The sequence below is a fragment of the Salvia splendens genome, chromosome 16, assembly GCF_004379255.2.
Source record: "Salvia splendens isolate huo1 chromosome 16, SspV2, whole genome shotgun sequence".
Lineage (NCBI taxonomy): Eukaryota > Viridiplantae > Streptophyta > Magnoliopsida > Lamiales > Lamiaceae > Salvia > Salvia splendens.
In genome coordinates this window covers 11,730,232-11,750,590 of record NC_056047.1, presented here as the reverse complement: position 1 = coordinate 11,750,590, position 20,359 = coordinate 11,730,232, and the positions used below count along the sequence as shown (strand labels likewise).

Genomic DNA, 20,359 nt, shown 5'->3' with positions numbered 1-20,359 from the left:
ATTATTAGGCTAATTAAATTTGTTGTAGTTAAATTAAAAAATATAATTAAAAAAGTAAAAAAATTATTTTTTTTTAAGAGGGCCACATTTCGTGGCCCTTGTTGTTTTTGTTTATTTACCATGGAGAGCCACATTTCATGGTCGGACCAACTTTGGTGGCCTTCAAGGGCCACCATTGTGGACACTCTAACATAGCCACAAACAAACGTAGCATACAATGGTGTGCCTAGTGTTGAGGCGAGTGGCACGTTACTTATTCGGTTATTTTAGAAATCGGTGGTGAGATAGTTCGATATACAATAATTTTGAATAATACAAATAAAAACAAAATAGTTAACGTGTTTTGGTTGGTAGAAAAAAATTAAAATAAATGAAATAATGAGAAGGAAATAAACAAGCAATTAGACGCCAATAATCTGGATTGGATATATGTTGAATAAGGTAATAAAGTGAAGTTAAAGTCATCATCAACGCGTTGCTGAACTAATTTACGCGCTTGTGCAGTGACAAGTAGTACTATTAATAAGTGAACCTGCTTAGTCTCCACTTCATTATCAGAGTGGATTGACTAGAGAGAGAAAGGATCAAAGATGGCGACGTTGAGCGTTCCTCCTGTGTTGACTTCCCCTCGCGATGATGCTATGGCACTCTACCGCGCTTTCAAGGGTAACTTACAGCGTATTAATTTCCAAATGTAAAGCATTTTTGGGGGTTTAGCTAGGTCTGAGTCTCGATCTGTAATTAGGTTCTAATTTGTCATGCCTATTGTAATCCTCTCGTGAAATTTGATATTCTGCAAGTAATTTGTAACCTGAACAACGATTGTTAATCAGCAAACTGATTCCGACTCGAATCACATATATACTGGCTAGGACTTAAAGAAAGGGCTGGTTAATAGAATGCGAAAAGGTTTTAGGGAGAATGTTTCCAGTAAATGAGATAGTTGATCAACCATTATAAGATCAGAACATCTGTCGTGAAGCTCATGACATTAGCATGAAGTCATGAATCCAACTACTTAGTTGACTACCAGCCAACATTGTTGCCCTTGAATTGCTTCTTATCATTGTGCTAATAAGCTGGAGGTTCTGTTTCATCTTGATGTTGTATAGGAGCATCTGAGATATTTGTACATTAAATGTTAGAGATGAAAAGAAAATCTGCTAGCTAGTCTAACAGATGATGGCAAATTTCAGGTTTTGGGTGTGACACTGCAGAAGTGATTAATATTCTTGCTCACAGAAATGCAATGCAACGTGCTCTCATCGAGCAAGAGTACAAAACTATATACTCTGAAGAACTTACTAAACGCCTGGCTTCAGAACTCAGGGGTGATATTGAGGTACAAAGGGGGATTATCCGTACTCTCTGTCCATTCATAAGCTATCACTAATATTAACTTATAGAATTGTCTTTCCAACAGCTTCTATTTTATAACCAATCTTCATGTTTATATTTGGAAATGTTATCAGAGAGCAATTTTGCTTTGGATGCCTGATCCAGCTGTACGTGATGCAACGGTAGTAAGGAAAGCTCTGACTGGTGATTTCGTTGACCTGAAAGCTGCTACTGAAGTCATTTGTTCGCGTACTTCAACTCAAATACAACATTTCAAACAAATCTATCATGCCAAGTTTCAGGCTTACCTTGAGCATGATATTGAATTCCAAGCAACCGGTGATCTAAAAAAGGTCCAGTCTCTCTCTCTCTCTCTGTCACACACACACACACACATCAGATGCACATATTAACACATCAACGAAATCCATGTGGATAAAATGGTGTTTCACACTCACTTGACACTTTTCTCTGTTTTTGTTTTGAGTATGCTTGGCGGTTTCTGTCAATAAACCACTAGGTGACTGAGTCATATCTAAGATACCTCCCTGTTTTATTCCATCAAATTCCTTGTCTACTTTTCTTTTGATTCATTCTCACAAGATTTGCTTGAATTTTGGCACAATTTTTGTTTCGTTTTAATTTTTCTAAAAGAATGGTAGACTCTTTAGCTATACTGACAAACAAAAAAAATTTTATCAAATGCGAAATGCTCATTAGTCAGCAACAAAATGTTCAGCATATGCATACAAGTGTAGCAAATAATAATGCAAAGATGTAAAAAAATATTCACAATCTATGATATAATCATGACAAAGAGTTTCATTCTAAAATCCTTGCTTATGTCCTTCCCTGCTCTACACTACAGTTGCTACTTGCATACGCTAGTGCTCCTCGTTATGAAGGTCCGGAGGTAGACAGGGCGACAGCAGAACATGATGCTAAGTCTCTCTTTAAAGCTGGTGAGAAGAAGCTTGGAACTGATGAGGACACTTTCATACGCATTTTTGCTGAACGAAGCCGGGCGCAATTGGCTGCTGTTTCTTCTGCTTATCATAGCATGTATGGAAGCTCACTTAAAAAGGTACTCTCTCCTTTAAAGACTGTAATCTTGCGTGTAGAAACTGTCCGTTGGATGAATAAACATTTACGAATCATTCTGCAGGCCATAAAAAGTGAAACCTCTGGGAACTTTGAACTTGGTCTCTTGACTGTATTACAGTGTGCTGAAAACCCTGGGAAGTATTTTGCAAAGGTAAACTACGAACCGTCTTAATTATATTCTCTCCAGGATTTGCAATATCTCTTGACTATATCATGATGAATGTGTAATGACTGCAAGTTTCACTTTGTACTACAGATGCTGCACAAGGCAATGAAGGGTATGGGAAGTGATGATACAACTATTACCAGAGTGATAGTGACAAGAGCTGAGATTGATCTGCAGTATATAAAGGCAGAGTACCAAAAGAAATACGGAAAGTCACTCAACGATGCAGTGCACTCAGAAACATCAAGCCATTACAGAACGTTCCTTCTGGCTCTTTTAGGTGCCACACACCGCTAGACGGAGTCGAGTGTGTAATAATCGCTTTTCTTGATCTCGTGGTTCATTGTTTGTATATCTTATGGGGTTGGCCATGAAAATGAGTTTCTTGGAAGTGTCTCCCTGCAAGTAAAGTTCCATGAGTTAGAAGAAAAGTCTAATTATTCTGTATGTCCTTCAATTGTCTGCTTTTGTGTGTAATATTGTTGTTTCCACGTCAAATTTAGCAGTGTGTAATGCTTGCTAGGTAGTTATATCTTATCGTATTGTCTCTCTGTACTTAATTATTGCTTTTTAGCTGTCCTAAGCTGTATATTGGACTAAGGTTTGTCCCTTTCAGCTTTCTGCATTAAAGACCTAATCATGTATGGATTTGATTATCACTTTTCCTTTTCTGAGTGAACTGTATAAATTAATGCATTTATCAAAAATATATACATACAGACTGGGAGGTCACAATAATGAAGATGAAAGAGGTTATGATTATGAATGGCAGCAACTATCGCTTACACACTTAAATTCTACAACACAATAACTAACATACATAAATGATGAAATACTACAGAGACTTCGTGACCAAGACTCACATTTCGTGGAACCCCTCAAACATTTACATCTTCCCTAATCAATATACATTGTCCACGCATTGCCAACGGAGTCAAGGCGACCGCCCTTACCTGCCATTCAGCAAATCCACAGGCGGCACAGTAAGGAAAAAATCGCTGGCACTGTCGGAGAGATGAATCAAGAAGCATTTACTGCTGCCTTTGGTTCGAAGAACTTTGCCACAGCCTCGTACAGACTCTTCTCCTGGAAAGGTTTAGACACGTATCCATCCATGCCGATCTTCAAGCATTTCTCCAGTGTGGCATATATAACATCAGCTGTCATTGCCAATATCGGGATATGCCACTTGCCCTTCACTCCATTTGCTTGTGCATTTGCGCTATGCTCCATCTCCCGAATAAGAGTAGTCGCCTGAAACCTGCAGCATGAGGAAGCAAGAAGTTAGATATACGTTCCATGCTCGTAGCATAGGAGAGACAGTAACACGCACCCGTCCATTTCAGGCATCTGAATATCCATGAAGCAGGCACTGAACTCGTGTGGTATTTGGAGAAATTTCAGAGCCTCTTGGCCACTCGCAACACAGTGCACTTCTGCACCAAATTTTTTTAGAACACCGGCAGCAACTCTGCGGTTCACCACATTATCGTCGACCACCAACAACTTCTTGCCAGATAGCAAGCCAGATTTACCTATACTTTTGTTCGGTGTGTCTTTTCCGTGCTGGCTTTTCCTGCTGATCCCCAATACCTGCTGCAAGCACACAGCCACCATACTCGCTCTCAGAGGTTTCATGAGGACGCTATCTTCAAATCCAGCCGCCTTTGCTTTCTCACACTCGGCAGTTGTAATGTTGGTTGCAAGCAGGACCATCTTTGGTAGCTTATATGAGTGACCATTTTTTCTCCCGCTGGATAACAGCATCGTGTCATCTTCTTCACCGGAAATCCAGCAATCCTTCTCAACTAGTAATACATCTGGCGGCCTTTCATCTCTGCCCCACAAAACAAAGGAAACAACAACTTAGATTGCTAGGTTACCTTTGTCAGAAAACAGAGAGATGTACACACAGCAAGAAGATTCATAGCCAAAACAAAGGATATATAGTGAAATTTAGCAAATACCCTACTAGAAAAACAAGAAATACATGTGCTTACCTAGAAACTAGGAAGCCATTTTTTCTGAAAACGGCAACTGCCTTTGCAATGCTACAGACAGTTTGAGGCTTTATGCCGAGTCGCTTCAAGTGGTACTTTGTAACAGCTGCTCTAACAGGTTTGCCATCAACTATAAGTACTTTTATCCCTTTAAACTCATTAGGCAGATCATCAAGGAAAGATTTCTTCAGATCTATAACTAAACTATTCTTAAAGCTTCGAAACTCAACAGAGAAAAAGAAGGTGCTCCCTATTTGGGGACGGCTTTTGAAGTCCATTTGACCGCCCATTAGCTCTACAAGACAATTACTAATGCTCAGCCCAATACCCGTTCCTCCGTAATTTCTAGAAGTAGAACTGTCTGCCTGCATAAAAGGCGTGAACACCCGCTTTTGTGCTTGTTCAGGGATACCAATCCCAGTGTCTTCGACACATACCATCAAGGCAACACCATGAGAAGCATCACAGTTCATCACAATTCTCGAAGCATCACTGGATTCATTATCTAAATATTTATACGTTTCCCAGCTGCTCCGATCATCGGCAGCTTGTCTGCCGCTAAGGGTATTGTACTGCCTAACACAAGATTGCACCTTGCACTCAGATTCTCCATTCGTGGAGCTTTCAGTCTTCGCATCCATAACCGACTTTGCTTGTGCAGCCAAGAGGACTTGAACAAATATATGCCCTTGCTCAGTGAACTGTCAAAATATTTAAATAAAGAACATGAGCAAAGGGGCCATTTCAGCTCAACAGATAAGGCTTTTAATTTTATTTTTTGTTCAGAAAAAAACAAACTTTTCAAGACTGAGGATTCAAATACACAGTGAGTGGAAGTTAGAAGCTTTGATCATGACACTTACTTTTACTGAGTTTCCAACAAGATTGGTAATGACCTGCCTAAATCTTCCGGGGTCCCCGACAACAACTTCGGGTACTATATCTGATACAAAAACAGCCAACTGCACTCTCCAGTTAATTACATAATTTTGCACGTAGAAGTTCTAAACAAATAAGACACTGAAGAGGACGAATGTAAAAAAGAGAAAGGCAATAAATTTGATTCTAACAAATTTCCAGACTAACCTCGACACCCTTTTGCCTAGATTTCTCAGAGAACAAGGACAAAACATCATCTAAAATTGTCCTAAGGTCAAATGGAACGGCCTCAAGCTCCAACTTGTGAGCTTCAATCTTCGATGCGTCAAGCACTTCATTTATCAAGGTTATCAGTGTTTCTCCACAAGCTTCAGCTGTTTGAGCATAGTCCTTTTGTGTTGAACTCAGCTCCGTGTCTAGTAGCAACTGTAGCATTCCTGCAATGGCAAAAACTGAGTTACATATCCCAATTATCTGTCAAAAATGAGAATAATATTATAAATCAGAATTCAGAAGACAACATTATACCTAGGATTCCATTCATGGGAGTTCTTATTTCGTGTGACACAGTAGCCAAAAACTGCAAGAATACAGAAAATTAAATAAAGCCAATTAAGATCGAGAAGCAGCAGATTGACATAATTTTGAAGAGCAAGTACTGAATGAAAAACCTGCGATTTGGCTACATCTGCCGCTTCTGCTCGAGCTTTCAGTTTCTCCATTTTATCAAAATCATCTTCAACTTTGACAATGTGGATTGCGGCGCTATATATCATATATGCAACTAATATGCCAATCACGAAAACAAAGAATGATGTTGTTAGCACAATCCACGATGTTGGAGCTTCCTGAAGGTACCTAAAGACAGAATCCAAATAAGAAGAATCAAGTTTCATTTCTGTTTACATATTTCTGTACAATCAACTTACTAAGAAATGATTTAAGGGTTTTGAGCACCTACCCACATATCATCTCATGTCTGCGGAATGGATCTCCGAAGTCCAGCCTGCTCATGTGCTTAAGTGACATATCACTTTCTAGAGATTGATGGCCATACATGATCAGAGGATCAGAAGAGTTGGTAACATCGTATACATTAACAGCAATCCCCTGATTCCCAGAAAGTTGCCCAAGTAAATTCTCAACAAGGGACTCGACATCAAAGGCCCCACCTAGGTACCTAAATGAAAGTAGTGTTGGATTAACACCAGTTAAGGCAATGCAACGCACGGAGCAAACACTGTTCGCATTAGTGTTGGGTTAAAAACTACTGTGTGATATTAGGAACCTCAACTGAAGCAGAAATAAGAATTGTGCTTTCCCCCTATCTCTATTCAGAGAGGAGAACTAGATATTGATATATTGATGTCCAAATTCTATGAAAGTGCTTACACAGACTTCAATCAATAAATCTATAACTAAATAAATAACAAAAAAATAAACAAATCAAGAGTCACTATTTTCTATAACATACTTGGACATATGCATGAATTCCATATCATATTACAAATCTAGAAGAGTCAAGCAAGTATGATTCCCACTGTTATATAGTTGTGATTTCAAATTTTCATTGATGTCAGAGTAATTACTTCAGGTTAATTATAGAACTGTAGTAAACACAATGTGACTTCTGATGGTACTGGAATCGGAAATTTACAATGGGATGCAAGTGTAATGCATAAATGAAGACAACTTTACAAGTTTAGAGAAATTGTTATTTTTACTGTTCCATAATTATAATTCAGTAGTTTATCATTAAACTCGCAATATTTACTTCAGTATTAAGTAGCTAAAGCAGAGCTACTTTAGATGGTATCAGAATCTGAAAGTGATGCAAATGTAATCCGTTTGGTCACAACACATGGAATTTAGGAAATGGATCTAAATGAAACAGTACATAGGATAATTATTCACTATGAGAGCATGAAAGAGTGATCCATTTGTCAATTCAAATAGACAGAGCAACTGCTTACCCTGTCGTTGCATCAATCCGCTCTTCCACAGTGGGATTAGGGGGAAGCTTGGAATCGTAAACCGGAAAGGTCAAAACAACCCCAAGATGATGCGAGTTTAGCAACCTAAATGGGCTAGTAAGTACTGCTTTACCAGTAGCTCGAGCCCTCAGTATGTTTTCACGGTCCTCCTGTGTTGACAAAAGGAACTAGTAGTCAGAAGATGAAAACCCTCACAAGCCACAACCAAAAAAATATACTCCATCAAAAAATGTATTCAATTACCTCCCCGGACATCATATCAAGTGATTCAATGTAGGAAACAGTTTCTTGAGAGAATATTACTGGAGCATACTCATCCCTAATGGGGGAAGGCTCTTCCTCCTCCATTGTTCTAATGGTCCATCCATGCCGTCTCTCAAATTCTTCCCTCTCTGAATTCAGAATCCTCTGAGCATAGGCCACCCCACTCAATAAAGGCCTCTCAAACGCTGTTCTAGCTGTGTATTCGGCAAAGGTTTCCTGCATTTACCACCATCATATATTTTCTCATATACGAGCAACGAATTCAAAATTAGAAACAAAGTGTGACATCCAACTGAGTTTTACTATGTATCAACTCTCAACTAATAAAGTGCTCTAACTCACTAGAAGCATTACGAAGACCTTGGTCAGTTTCACTAGATATAACAAATACTCCACTCCATAATACTCCATATTACAATGAAATCAAATTTTCACATTTCTAACACAAAACCAAAGTCCTTATAGCAAGATTCTTGTAAATTCTATGGTAAAGAAAGTGTAGAATGCCACAAACCTGATCAATTGCAGAGGGATTCTTGTAAAAGTGAAAAGTGGAGACGAGGATGGCAAGGGCATGAACATGATTAACGCTAACACTAAATTGATCTTGCAACATCCTAGCCCTCTGATCACACATGCCTACAAGAACTTCCTTCCTCCTCTTCTGCTGCTCATCATCCATATGATCATAAATATTCTTACTCAAAAATAACGTTAGCAAGATCAAGATTCCCAAAACCCCACGGTTCGAACAGTAAGTCAGAAGAGCAGAATGCTTTCTCTTGGTCTTAGTACCAGCTGCTTCATTCACCCTCACAGCCACTGTGTGGCACCCTTGCCTTTTCTCACTCATCTTCCAAAAATCCCCCCTTTTATTTTTCACTTCAACTAAGAATCCTCACCCTCCCTCAAATACAAAGGGAGTCTAAGAGTTCAAGAAAAGACACGCAAGTACACACACTCATGAGGTTTTTTGCTACAGCTTTTCAAGACTCGCTTGTTCCTGCAACAACAATTTAAAGAAGAGGCCTTTCGTCGGCTCAAGGTGAATCATTACAGCAATATTGTGGTGTGGTACAAGCATCATCCACATTTCACAGATTTGAACAAACCCCATAACTAGAAGAAAAGCCTTAAGTTGAAGGAATTTGTTCAAAGAAAGAGTTAAATATTATTTCTTCTCACAAATCACAATGCCATGATGAAGGAGCAAAGCATGGCCTTGTTGCAGACCTCAAAAGACGAAACCCTCCTCCCCAAATTCCAAAGAAAAATTACCCCTAAACCCTAAACCCTAAACAAAGAAGAAGACCCCTAATCATGCATAGATTTTCTATTGAAGCGCGAACATAATTTTCAAGAAGAGACAGACAAAATAAAGCACGTTTCTCTGCCCTCACTCCCTTAAAATATTACCTCACGCATACTCAAACTGCCCAAGGTTTCATCTTTGACCATCCCATCTGCTTTCTTCTCACTACAAACACAAACACAAGTAAAATATTAGCAAGAAAGAGCTACCCAATTCTGGATTCAGTGTACTCCAGTATGATGTGGTTGAGTTCACATTGTTTAATTGGGGGGCCCGAAAATATCATTTTAATGTGATAGCTCACTTTTTTAAGTAAACTGAATCGAATTTCAGGATTTTCCCAGATACGCTCTTGTCCCCCTTCTTTACCATTTCAAATCAAACTAAGACTCATTACAGCATCAACAATAGGACAGACTTCCCCACGAACTAGCATTAGGACTTTCCAAAAACATCTTCTGTCACGTCGCTAGGACTTCCCATTCTGCTGCCACATCACTAGGACTTTCCACTGTACAATAGTGGACTAGCACTAGGACTAACCGATACCCTAGCCAATAAAATAAATTGAAAAATACGATTAATTCATTTTAATTGTTAATGTTTATCAAATATGCAAAAAATGAAGTGCAATTAGTTTTAAATATTGAGTATAAATAAAAAAGTAAAAAGTAAAAATTAAAAAAATTAAAAAAAATGGGATGTCCTGCCTCTTATCCGTCGCGTGCCCACAATAGCGGACGAGCGCACGGACAAGGAGGCGGACGTCCGCCTTATCCGACGGACGACCTCTCGTCCTCCTGGGATGTCCGTCACCCGCTCGCCGCCCACAATAGTAGACTAGCACACGGACTAGCGGCTAGTCCACGGGCTAGTCCGCTATTGTGGATACTCTAACTATTTCTCTCTCAACTTGTCAACGCAAACAGCTTTTACTCGTTAATTTCAATTGTCATGGGTGAATATAATTGTTAAACGAGTGAAATACGCAAATGGTCTTTGAATTAAGTGTTTTGCACGTAAATGTACCTAAACTTTAACAATATTGTGCACCAAAAATACCCCCAAAGCATGAAGGACATTTTTGGACTTTCATAACTACGTACTGGATTTAATATTTTCTTTGTCTTTCTCTCTAGTACTAAATATGATATTTTCTTATAGTTTAAGTATCTAAAATGATATTATTCACTTCACTTTTTTCAACCACTTTATTTCTTTCTCTCTCTTTCTCTAAAAATTTTAGGAAGTAAAAAATTAAAATAAAAAAAATACTCTATGAAATTCTTAAATATGGAATAAAATTTAAAACTATAAATTTAATTATCAAAATAAAATTTATCTAAATTTCATTTGATTATGGTTCAATAATTTTTAATATTAAATATTATGATTAATTGAAAATTAAGAATTTAGTTTTAATTAAAAAATAATAATTTTTAATACTAAAAAAAATAATCAAATCACTATCAAAATCAAAATGAAATTTTGCTACAAATTATTTTATAATTAAATTTATAATTTTTATTTTTATAACTAATATATTTAAGAAATTCATACTATTTTTTATTGTAATTTTTTACTTCCTAAAATTTTAGAGAATGAGAGAGAAAAAAGATATGAAATAGATTGATTAAAAAAGTGAAGTGAATAATATTCCCTCTGTCCCACTAAAGATGACTCACTTTTCTTTTTGGTTCGTCCCATCCAAGGTGACTCATTATTATAAATTGAAACACTTTTATCTCAACTTTATTCCCTCTCTCTTACTTTACCTCTCTCTCCACTCAACACACAGAATAAAACTGCATAAAACTCCGTCCAGCCCAAGGAATGAGTCATCTTCCTTGGGACGGAGGGAGTATCATTTTAGGTACTCAAACTATAAGAAAATATCATATTTAGTACTAGAGAGAAAAATAAAGAAAATATCAAATCTAGTATCTAGATATGAAAGTCTAAAATTGCCCTTCATGCCTTGGGGGCATTTTTGGTGCAAAAATGTGCTGAATAGTGAAAAAATATCAAAACTGTGATTATACCTTAGTTCAGGGACTACCCACAATATTTTTAAAGTTTAGGTATCATTTGCATGCAAAGCACATAGTTCGGGGACCATTTGTGTAGTTCACTCTTGTTAAATTTTAATTATGAGGAGTATATTTTTTCGCTAAAAAAATTGAATCACTTTCAAATATATTCAAAAGTAAAAAAAGTTAATCTAAGAATAAAAAATCGATGTTACTTTTGTGTATCTTGAACACTACCCCTCTCTCGTCAATTAACTTAAAGCAACTTCAATGAAAGATAAATAGAATGATAAAAATAATAACTATCGTATTTATATTTTTTTTGTGAAAATGCTTTCTCCAACTTGCATGGTAATTGAGATGTTTTATAACCTTCTTCAATTTAAAAAGATAAATACAATATTTAATTTTTTATTTATCGTTTTTAATTTACATTCTTTTATTGATTCATTATTTTTTAAAAAGATAAAGATAATATAATCACAAAGTTTAACGAAAATGAAGGTGAAAATCAACATAACTGTGGAGTTAAGTGTGTTTGAACTGACCTTGGTTATGATGTGTAGCTATTTGTGCATAATTATGTCATGGAACTTAGTCGTCTTAGTTTTTTTAAAACCTTTCTCTTTTTTTTAAAAGTGTAAAAAACATTCACTATCGTATTTGAAATATCTAGACCCTTGATAATGCATGGACATGTTGCTGACTTCGATGGTTTTTTTTTTAATTATTATTATACTATAATAATCATGTTTTGACTAATAAGCACTATCAACTAGCTGACTTTAGAGGTTATTTTGTCTTATTTAATTATTTCAAAGCCAACCATCTTATGGCACCAAACCTTAATCATAGCAAATGTGGAATCCTATAATGTTTTGGTCAACAAAAATAAATTTAGCCTAGCTCAATTTGTACAACTTTGGAAAAACAATGCCAATTTGGATAAGTTGCGAGATTTTCTCCACAACTATGTAATGTGGAATTTACTTTTAGAAAATAGTAATCGTATTATCTGATAATCATTTGTGCTTAAAGTAGATAATGCTATGCATGCAATATCCGTATTTGGCATCACATGGGCCAAGTTGTTGTGCTCATACTTTTAAAATTTCTATATAAAGCATAATTTTCTTAGTATACCTTTATTGTTTTCTTTCGTCAAAATAAACATGCATTTAACCTTAATTACTTGGGAAACATACGTCGTCTAAAGTCCTACTTTTTGTGGAAGTAGTCATTAATATAGAAATAAAGGTACTACTAAGAATGACAAAATAAATCCAGCATAGTTTTCTTGATTGGACCGTACAGGCCCAAATATTTGTTGGGCTTATTTTATTACACTGTTTTGTTCACGCCTTAAAATTTTTCTGATTAGATAAGGAATTAGATACTAATAGCTGTGAATGTAAAATATACTCTTCGATTGTTAAAAAATATTTTGCTCACAATCAATTATAAATATGAGTCTTATACAAGTAGATTTTTTTCCCGGTGATATAACACATTGTAAATTTAAAATAAATGAGTCTGTAACAACGGTTTAGCACATAAACTGATAATATAATAAATTCAAACTAGTTTCAAATCGTCTCGAAAAATACAGCACATGAAAAGGGAAAATGGATAGCAATCGAGACTAGTATGGGCTAGAAAAAATGGACCTAATTAGGTCAAGTTTAGTCCACACCTTGATTATGATTTTCTGAGATCTTAAAATAGATGATAATTATTATTCTCCATTCACAAGTGGTAGGTTATAAATGTCTCATCCATATAAATATCCACACTCTATTTCACCTGAATACCATCGCCACATATTTCTTTCATTTGATTTCTCTTATTTTTAATGAAAAATTAGCTCGATTTTATCATAGTATGGGAGTTCGTACAAATAATCGTATAATAATATGGTGTACAATATTAAACTATTACTATAAAGAATAATGCTATGCGGCCACATTATGACCAGCCATAAATTAATTAAATAATAAAAAAATTAATTTTTTTTCAAATTTATGGTTTAATACTACTTGATTTTACTTTTATATAATCTTCATTATATGTTGCTCAACATGTTAGTGTTGTTCTTTCGTAGTTTTTGCTCAACTTATTACTACTGTCATTTCTTGATTGTTGTTCAACGTATACACTAATTCGTGATATTAATGTGTTTTACGTAATGGAATTCAAAGATAAGTATCAACTCACAAGTCCATTCACACACATATAAGTTTATATCGGTAATTCTAATTTTTTTTATACATGTAAATGGATTAAATTAACTCTTTATGGCCGGCTACATTATGACCATTTAGCATCACTCTACTATAAATTACGACAGCTCATGAAGTTTAGAAAGGTCTAAACAGTACAACACCAATTTAAAATTAAGGTTAGGGGCTCGATGGGAATCAGCATTCCTTCCACTATCTAATAATTTATGGTTACGAGATTACTTAGTCATTAATTTAATGCTTTGGAACAAATAATTAGGAATAAAGAAAGAAAGAGATTATAAATGAGGCGATCTTGTTCAAATCTAGATATGTTTGGGATAATGTTTATTTAATACGCAATTTGTGGACTTTAGCTATTGGGTTTAGCTAGTGCTCCAATTACTTGTCTTTTAAAAGTACACGAAAGTCTTTTGTGGGGATGGGGAACAAGATTTTTTGTTTGGAATTTTTGATAAAACATCATTTGATCAATATAAATTTACTACTATTTTTCATGCTTAAAATTTGATTATAAAAATTTGAGCTTTGACTTCATAGTCAATTTCTCATGATATATTATCTATGTCCCTGAAAATTTATCACTTATTTTCATTTTCGTTCGCCCCTAAAAAATTTTCACATTTCATTTTTATCATTTTTGATAATGGACTCACATTCTACTAACTCATTTCCACATACATTTTATTGTAAAACTAAGTATATAAAATCTATAATGTTTTTTTAACTAACTTTCTATTACATTTTTTAAAACTCATGCCGAGTTAAATGATGACAAATTATAAGGGATGGAAATAGGATTTTGAGAATAGCATGTGACCAAATTAAAGATGGAGTGGCAAGTTAATCCATCAAAATAACTCAATTTAAATCACAAACTTTGATAAAATATGACATTTCCCACAAACTTTAAGTTTGTCAAACAAATCACGAACTTTGACCTTCTATCAAATACTACTATTTTGAATTTTAGGTAAAATTAAAATATTATTTGTTTATGCTCCAATTTCATTTCTCCATCCCTGTCTATCTCTTCACCACCAAAATCTTCCATTACACCATTGCAAAGTCACCGAATTCTTAATTGACGACCACTGCAACGGCGATGCGGATAGCCTCAAAACCCAATAAACCGTTGATTCAGTTTTCCAATTTCTTAAACACATCCGACTCTCAAATAGGAAAACAAAAAACTCAAATCGTTGTGCATGTTCTTCAAAATGATGTCGATTTGTTGTATTCAATTATAAGGTCAAAGTTCATAAATTTTCATGATAAATAGTACTACTGCTAGATTTTGGCCAAAATTTAAATTTTTAGAGACCATTTTTATTAATCTAAGGTATTAAAAATGATGAAACGTTTTGAACTTTTGATACATTCATATATTACTCCACCTTTCCTAGTTTTCATGTCAGTATAGATATGCGAATAAATCTAAATTGTGGGAAATTGGCTATGGGGTCAAAGTTTGTAATTTTTGTGATCAACTTCCAAGTTCATAAAGTAAACAACACCAAATTTCAGTCAAATTTCATGATTTTGGAGACCAATTTCCCTTATTTGAACTGTTTTATTTTATGTTTAAATTACATGGCACATAAATCAATTAAAATATTACAACGATCGTAGACGGTGAGAATTATACTAGACCACCACATAATGTGGAAAATTAGTAAGACCCACAATACGTACTACATCGTATTACGAGACTAAACTTCACATAAGAGATTTTAAAAGTGCATTTGAACTGTTTTATTAGTTGGTTGAAGTAGTCGTCACTGCAGAGTGCAGACGAGTAAATATAGGTAATAATAGTATAAGATTTGATGATGTGCAATAAATAGATTGGAGAGAATGATGCAACTTTAAATAAGTGGGAATGGTCCACAGGTTTAGTGTGTGGGCAAAATAGGAGAATGATCGATGAGAGGAAATTTACATGTGCTGTGTTGGCTGCACAATCATTTTTATTATTTCACTCATCACAGAGGAGGCATGGGATGGGATGGGATGGGAATGCCAAAGTTATGGCTCCCCATTCCATTTTGTGGCGGTTCCTTTTTTATTTTCATTTTTAACTCTTTTTTCTAGTTATCTTCCTCTACATTTACTTCTACAATTTAGGGTTTGCTTTCTAGTTTATTTCCTTTAAGTTTTATTTTTCAATAAATTTAGGATTCTTTATTGTAGAACTAAAAAGACACCGCTTAGCTTTGTTAGATATCTCGACTAATTGTCGCTCTTTAGTACAAAAGGTACGTGACATTCTTCAAGATTTTGGCTCAGGCGTGGTTCGGCATGTGTATGATAAGGTAACTTTGCAGCAGATTTTTTATCCCATTTTGCTTATAGCTTTTCTAGATGAGTTCATGTTTTAGATACTCCGCATTTGGGGTTGCGTAGTTGGTTGATCCATACCATAACCATTAAATATTATGCTCTTAGGCGACTTTTATTTGGAGCTTGAAGTGAACTTTGATAATTTATTTGCTTTCTAGTTTATTTCCTTAAGTTTTATTTTTTTAATAAATTTAGGAGTTTTATTGTAGAACTAAAAAGACATACCATTAAATATAATGCTCTTAGGCGACTTTTAATTACCGCTCGGAGGAAATTTGATAATTTATATATGGTACTAATATAACTATGAATTGATAATTAACATGCATGTTTCGGACTTCTGCATCGTTTGGTAAATAGCTAATTTACAAATAAAATAATTATCTGGTAATTTTTACTACAGCTTGAGCACTGCAGTAAAAACATTACTAGTATTAATTATTTTAAATTGTGGAAAGTGTGAGATAATCATAGAATGACATTTAGTTGAAGCGATAGTAAGATATCAACCTCGTATTTAAGACCCAGAAAATGATTCCACTATTTTGATCCTTTAATAAGTAGTGGAGTGAGTAGTACTACTACTATTAACCATACGTTGACCGTTGACGTCGAGTTAGTTCATTGTGGAAAGTTGAGAGATCATAAAACGACATACATTTATTTTTAAAATTAAATTCATGTATATTGCCACTGGAAGATATTTAATCTACAATAATGCATTTTTAATTGACTCTAATTGACTCCATCCAACTAACGCCGCATCATATTTTCAAGTTTAATTTTCAACTGTTCAAACTTCAAGGAATAAAAATGTCCACATTTTTTTTAGTCTAACCATTGCCTGGTGATGCTTTATATATTCCAATTATTAAATCTTTTGTAATTAGTAAAAGGAACATATGATATCTTAATTATTATTTTAATAGAGCATCTTCGCGTAAAGAATAATATTTAAATTACTTAAACACTAATAAAGGGAGCAGATTTATGGAACCAAAATCATAGTACTGTATTTTAGAGACTTAATAGACATTGATAAAAAAATATAAATATATAATCCCAATACATAAAGTATATCTATAGACTATATTAATTACAAGATGAATTCTTCATTGGAAACTCAGTACTAATGAACACAAAATACAAAGATTACTCTGATTCGATTAATCAATAGTAGTACGAGGCACTTCATATTCCACACGACAATTAATAAGAAGGCGACTAAATTTTTTTATCTGAATATACTTATCCAAAACCGAAAGGAGTACAACTTGATTCTCAGAGTAAAAATATCACCAATCAAAGTTGTTGTCTTTATATTCTTATTTTTGTTTCTACTTTGAAAGACCAGTACCTATTCGTCTGAACGCCCAATAAAAGCTTAACTCTAATGATGCTTGTTTTAACTTTCAAAAAAGTTTTTTTCTATAAAGTATTGTCCACTTCTTCACACATCCGATCGTTTTATTTATAACTTTATTAGCTTTTTTATTGGCGTGCTTAGAGCATTCGCAATGGGCGGACGATGGCACGCATCGTCCGCGCCATCCATCGTTCGCACCCATTGCAGGTGCGCGCCATAGGGCGCGGACGATAGTCGCGCCCTATACTTCGGTCGCGGAGGATAGCGCGGACGATGGCCATCGTCAGCCCCATTGCGGCTGTCGCGGACGATGGTCATCGTCCGCCCCATTGTGGAGGTCGCGGACGATGGCACGCGGTTTCGTTTTTTTATAAATACCGTTCATTTGCAACATTTCATTTCACGCGATTTCATTTTCGAAACTTACATTTACATAATTACTACGAAATGGATTCAAACCCCAATAGTCCTACGTTTAGCGTAGGGGCGCATTGGCCAGGTACAGAACCCGACGATTATCGTTCGTTCGACACCAACACCCATTACGATCCTGATTTCAGTACGGAATCGTATGGGTTGTCTGACATGGAGCCGTCTCCGCACCGCCCAACCGCAGCGGTCGATCCCGACCTCGCCGCGACCGCTTCCGCCCCAGCCAGAAAGAAGCGGAACCGGCAGCGGGCGCAGAAGTTGTCGCCTCCCGGTGATTGCGATGAGTACGCCCCCGGCCGTACGAACTACAACGACGACGAAACTCTCACTTTGGCCCGGTGTTGGGTAGATATATCGGAAGATCCGATATTCGCGAACAACCAGCGACAGATCGCGTACTGGGAACGCATCGCAGACCTCTACAATTCGGTCAAGACGCCGACCGCGTACAAGCGCAAGCGTGAGCAACTCCGCAAGCACTGGGATCAAGTCAAGAAGCAAGTGAACTTGTACGCGGCGGAGTTCGAGAAGTTCACGCGGTCACAGGTGAGCGGCGAGAGCGCGAGCGACGTGCGCACTAAAACGATGTTGTCGTACCGATCGATGTTCGGTGATTTCAAGCACGAGGCCATCTGGGCGCTCTTGAGGGAGAAGCAGAAGTTCCAAGGTGGAATTCTGCACACTGGTGCGCCGAAGAGGACGAAGGTCACCGAAGTTGGTGACTACACGAGTAGCGGCAGCGGCAGTCACCCGGTTGACCTCAACCGGACGTACGTGGATGAAGGGAGTTCCGGCACACCGGTGTCCTTCCGGCGTCTTCCCGGCGTCAAGGCTGCGAAGGCCAAGGGGAAGGCGACCGCGACCTCATCGTCGACCGCTGCAACCCAAGCTCTGGTCCCGGTAGAGCTCCCGACCCAGACGGCCACCGCGTTTGAGTCGTTAGCAACAGCGTCGATGGCAAGGACGATGTTGCAGACGCACAGGGCCCTCAAGAAATGTACCGACCCCGACGAAGCCGAATATCTCCGGGCGTTACTCGATGAGCTGCGTCGGAAGTTGGGAATTGGTCCGACTTAGTTTTTTTTTTATTAGTTCAATGATGTAACTTTTTTTCATTAAAACTTCACCGTTTGTTATTTAGACCGTTTTTTATTTACTCGTTACTTGTTATTTGAAAACAGTTAAATTAATTAAACAAAACAATAAAATGATGATGTGGCGCGCCTTAGGGCGCCCCACTGCAGGTGGGGAGGTAGGAGGATAAAACTGCTGACGTGGCGCGCCATAGGGCGCCCCATTGCTAATGCTCTTAGCGTTTTAGAGCATCCGCAATGGGCGGACGATGGCACGCCCGATGGCGCGCATCGTCCGCGCCATCCATCGGTTGCACCCATTGCAGGTGCGTGCCATAGGGCGCGGACGATAGTCGCGCCCTATACTTCGGTCGCGGAGGATAGCGCGGACAATGGCCATCGGCCGCGCCATCGTCCGCCCCATTGTGGAGGTCGCGGACGATCGACGCGGGCGATGGCACACGGTTTTGATTTTCTATTTAAATCTCGTTTCTCATTCAGTTGTGCATACGAACATATCGACTATCTCTTTACATATTCTCTCTCTACATCCAACCAACATGAATCTCGGCGATGACATTAATAGTTCTAGTTCGTCTGAATCCGGTGGTTCGCTTGACGAAGCATTAGATGCAGCCGTTGAAGAGGCCATGGCGGCATGCTATGCGCAAATGCAGCGCGAGAAGGAGGCGGCGGCCGCGGCGGCTGAGCAAGTCCATTGGCCTATTCGACATAGGTCGTATGTCCGACGCGACCACCAGGAAGCTCACAGACGTCTGGTTGAAGACTATTTTGCCGATCAACCGCGATGGGGCCCGACTGTTTTCCGCCGCCGGTTTAGAATGTCGAGGTACCTTTTTCTCAGCATTGTTCGTACATTGTCTTCACGTGATGAATACTTCACGTTTCAGGAGGACGGCATCGGGAAACCCGGCCTTACACCATTGCAAAAGTGCACGACTGCTATTCGTCAGTTGGCATACGGCACCACGGCGAACCTTTTTGACGAGTAACTCCATTGTGGGGAGACTACATGCCGCGAGTGTCTGAAGAGCTTTTGTCGGGGGATAGTAGAGGCCTATGGCGACACATATTTGCGCAAGCCGACAGCTACTGATTGCCAGGGTCTGATGCAGAAGAGGGCGCACGGGTTTCCCGGGATTCTCGGGAGCATCGATTGTATGCACTGGGAGTGGAAGAATTGTCCGACAACGTGGAGAGGCCAATTCACAAGTGGATACAAGGGCAGCCACCCGACGATGATCCTCGAAGCCGTCGCTGACCATCGGCTCTGGATCTGGCATGCTTACTTCGGCGTAGCCGGGTCGAACAACGACATCAACTTCAACTCGTCCACCCTCTTCACCGACCAATGTAACGGCAACGGCCCGGCCATCGAGTTCACTGCCAACAGACGCCAATACCATATGGGGTACTACTTGGCCGATGGCATCTACCCACGGTGGCCAGTTTTCCTAAAGACGGTCAGCTGTCCAATTGGTGAGAAGAGGGTTTTATTAGCGCAAAAGCAGGAGGCGGCGCGGAAGGATGTCGAGCGGGCATTTGGGGTGCTCCAATCACGGTGGGCAATTGTGAAAGGGCCGGCTCGTTTCTGGTACAAGGAAGTCATCGCCGATGTCATATATGCGTGCATAATCATGCACAATATGATAGTCGAGAGTGAAGGCGGAAGCATCATCGACTGGAATGAAGACGACCGTGCATCTAGCTCTTCTGGCACATCGACCGACACACCCGATAGAGGGTTACCGTTAGGCTTCGAAGAGGTTCTATCTAGACAGGCCTCAATGCGCAACC

The 20,359-nt window shown here is 37.9% G+C and overlaps 2 protein-coding genes across 2 annotated transcripts; one reads left to right on the top strand and one right to left on the bottom strand.

Moving 5' to 3' along the window:
- Positions 1–509: 509 nt before the first annotated feature.
- Positions 510–3,315, top strand: LOC121769743 (annexin D5-like). The gene is made up of 6 exons (XM_042166493.1): positions 510–666; positions 1,197–1,342; positions 1,473–1,691; positions 2,207–2,422; positions 2,504–2,593; positions 2,699–3,315. Exons 1-6 carry the CDS (start codon positions 591–593, stop codon positions 2,903–2,905), a joined length of 954 nt encoding a protein of 317 aa, XP_042022427.1. The 5' UTR covers positions 510–590; the 3' UTR covers positions 2,906–3,315.
- Positions 3,316–3,343: 28 nt separating this feature from the next.
- Positions 3,344–9,379, bottom strand: LOC121769742 (histidine kinase 4-like). The gene is made up of 12 exons (XM_042166492.1): positions 9,162–9,379; positions 8,260–8,748; positions 7,725–7,961; positions 7,461–7,630; positions 6,449–6,667; positions 6,159–6,345; positions 6,016–6,067; positions 5,695–5,924; positions 5,472–5,570; positions 4,609–5,309; positions 3,942–4,445; positions 3,344–3,869 (listed from the first exon to the last, which is right to left on the bottom strand). The coding sequence occupies exons 2-12, from the start codon at positions 8,596–8,598 to the stop codon at positions 3,629–3,631; spliced, it is 2,979 nt and encodes a 992-aa protein (XP_042022426.1). The 5' UTR covers positions 8,599–8,748; positions 9,162–9,379; the 3' UTR covers positions 3,344–3,628.
- Between the last annotated feature and the right edge of the window lie 10,980 nt (positions 9,380–20,359).

Bases quoted from the DNA above. Each gene is read 5' to 3' on its own strand.
- LOC121769742 (XM_042166492.1), bottom strand. From the start codon at position 8,598: ATGAGTGAGAAAAGGCAAGGGTGCCACACAGTGGCTGTGAGGGTGAAT. The intron at 6,668-7,460 runs GTAAGCAGTTGC...ACTTTCATTTAG, and splicing joins CGGATTGATGCAACGACAGG to GTACCTAGGTGGGGCCTTTG. The intron at 3,870-3,941 runs GTGCGTGTTACT...CTCATGCTGCAG, and splicing joins CAGATGCCTGAAATGGACGG to GTTTCAGGCGACTACTCTTA.
- LOC121769743 (XM_042166493.1), top strand. From the start codon at position 591: ATGGCGACGTTGAGCGTTCCTCCTGTGTTGACTTCCCCTCGCGATGAT. The intron at 1,692-2,206 runs GTCCAGTCTCTC...TCTACACTACAG, and splicing joins CAACCGGTGATCTAAAAAAG to TTGCTACTTGCATACGCTAG. The intron at 2,423-2,503 runs GTACTCTCTCCT...ATCATTCTGCAG, and splicing joins ATGGAAGCTCACTTAAAAAG to GCCATAAAAAGTGAAACCTC.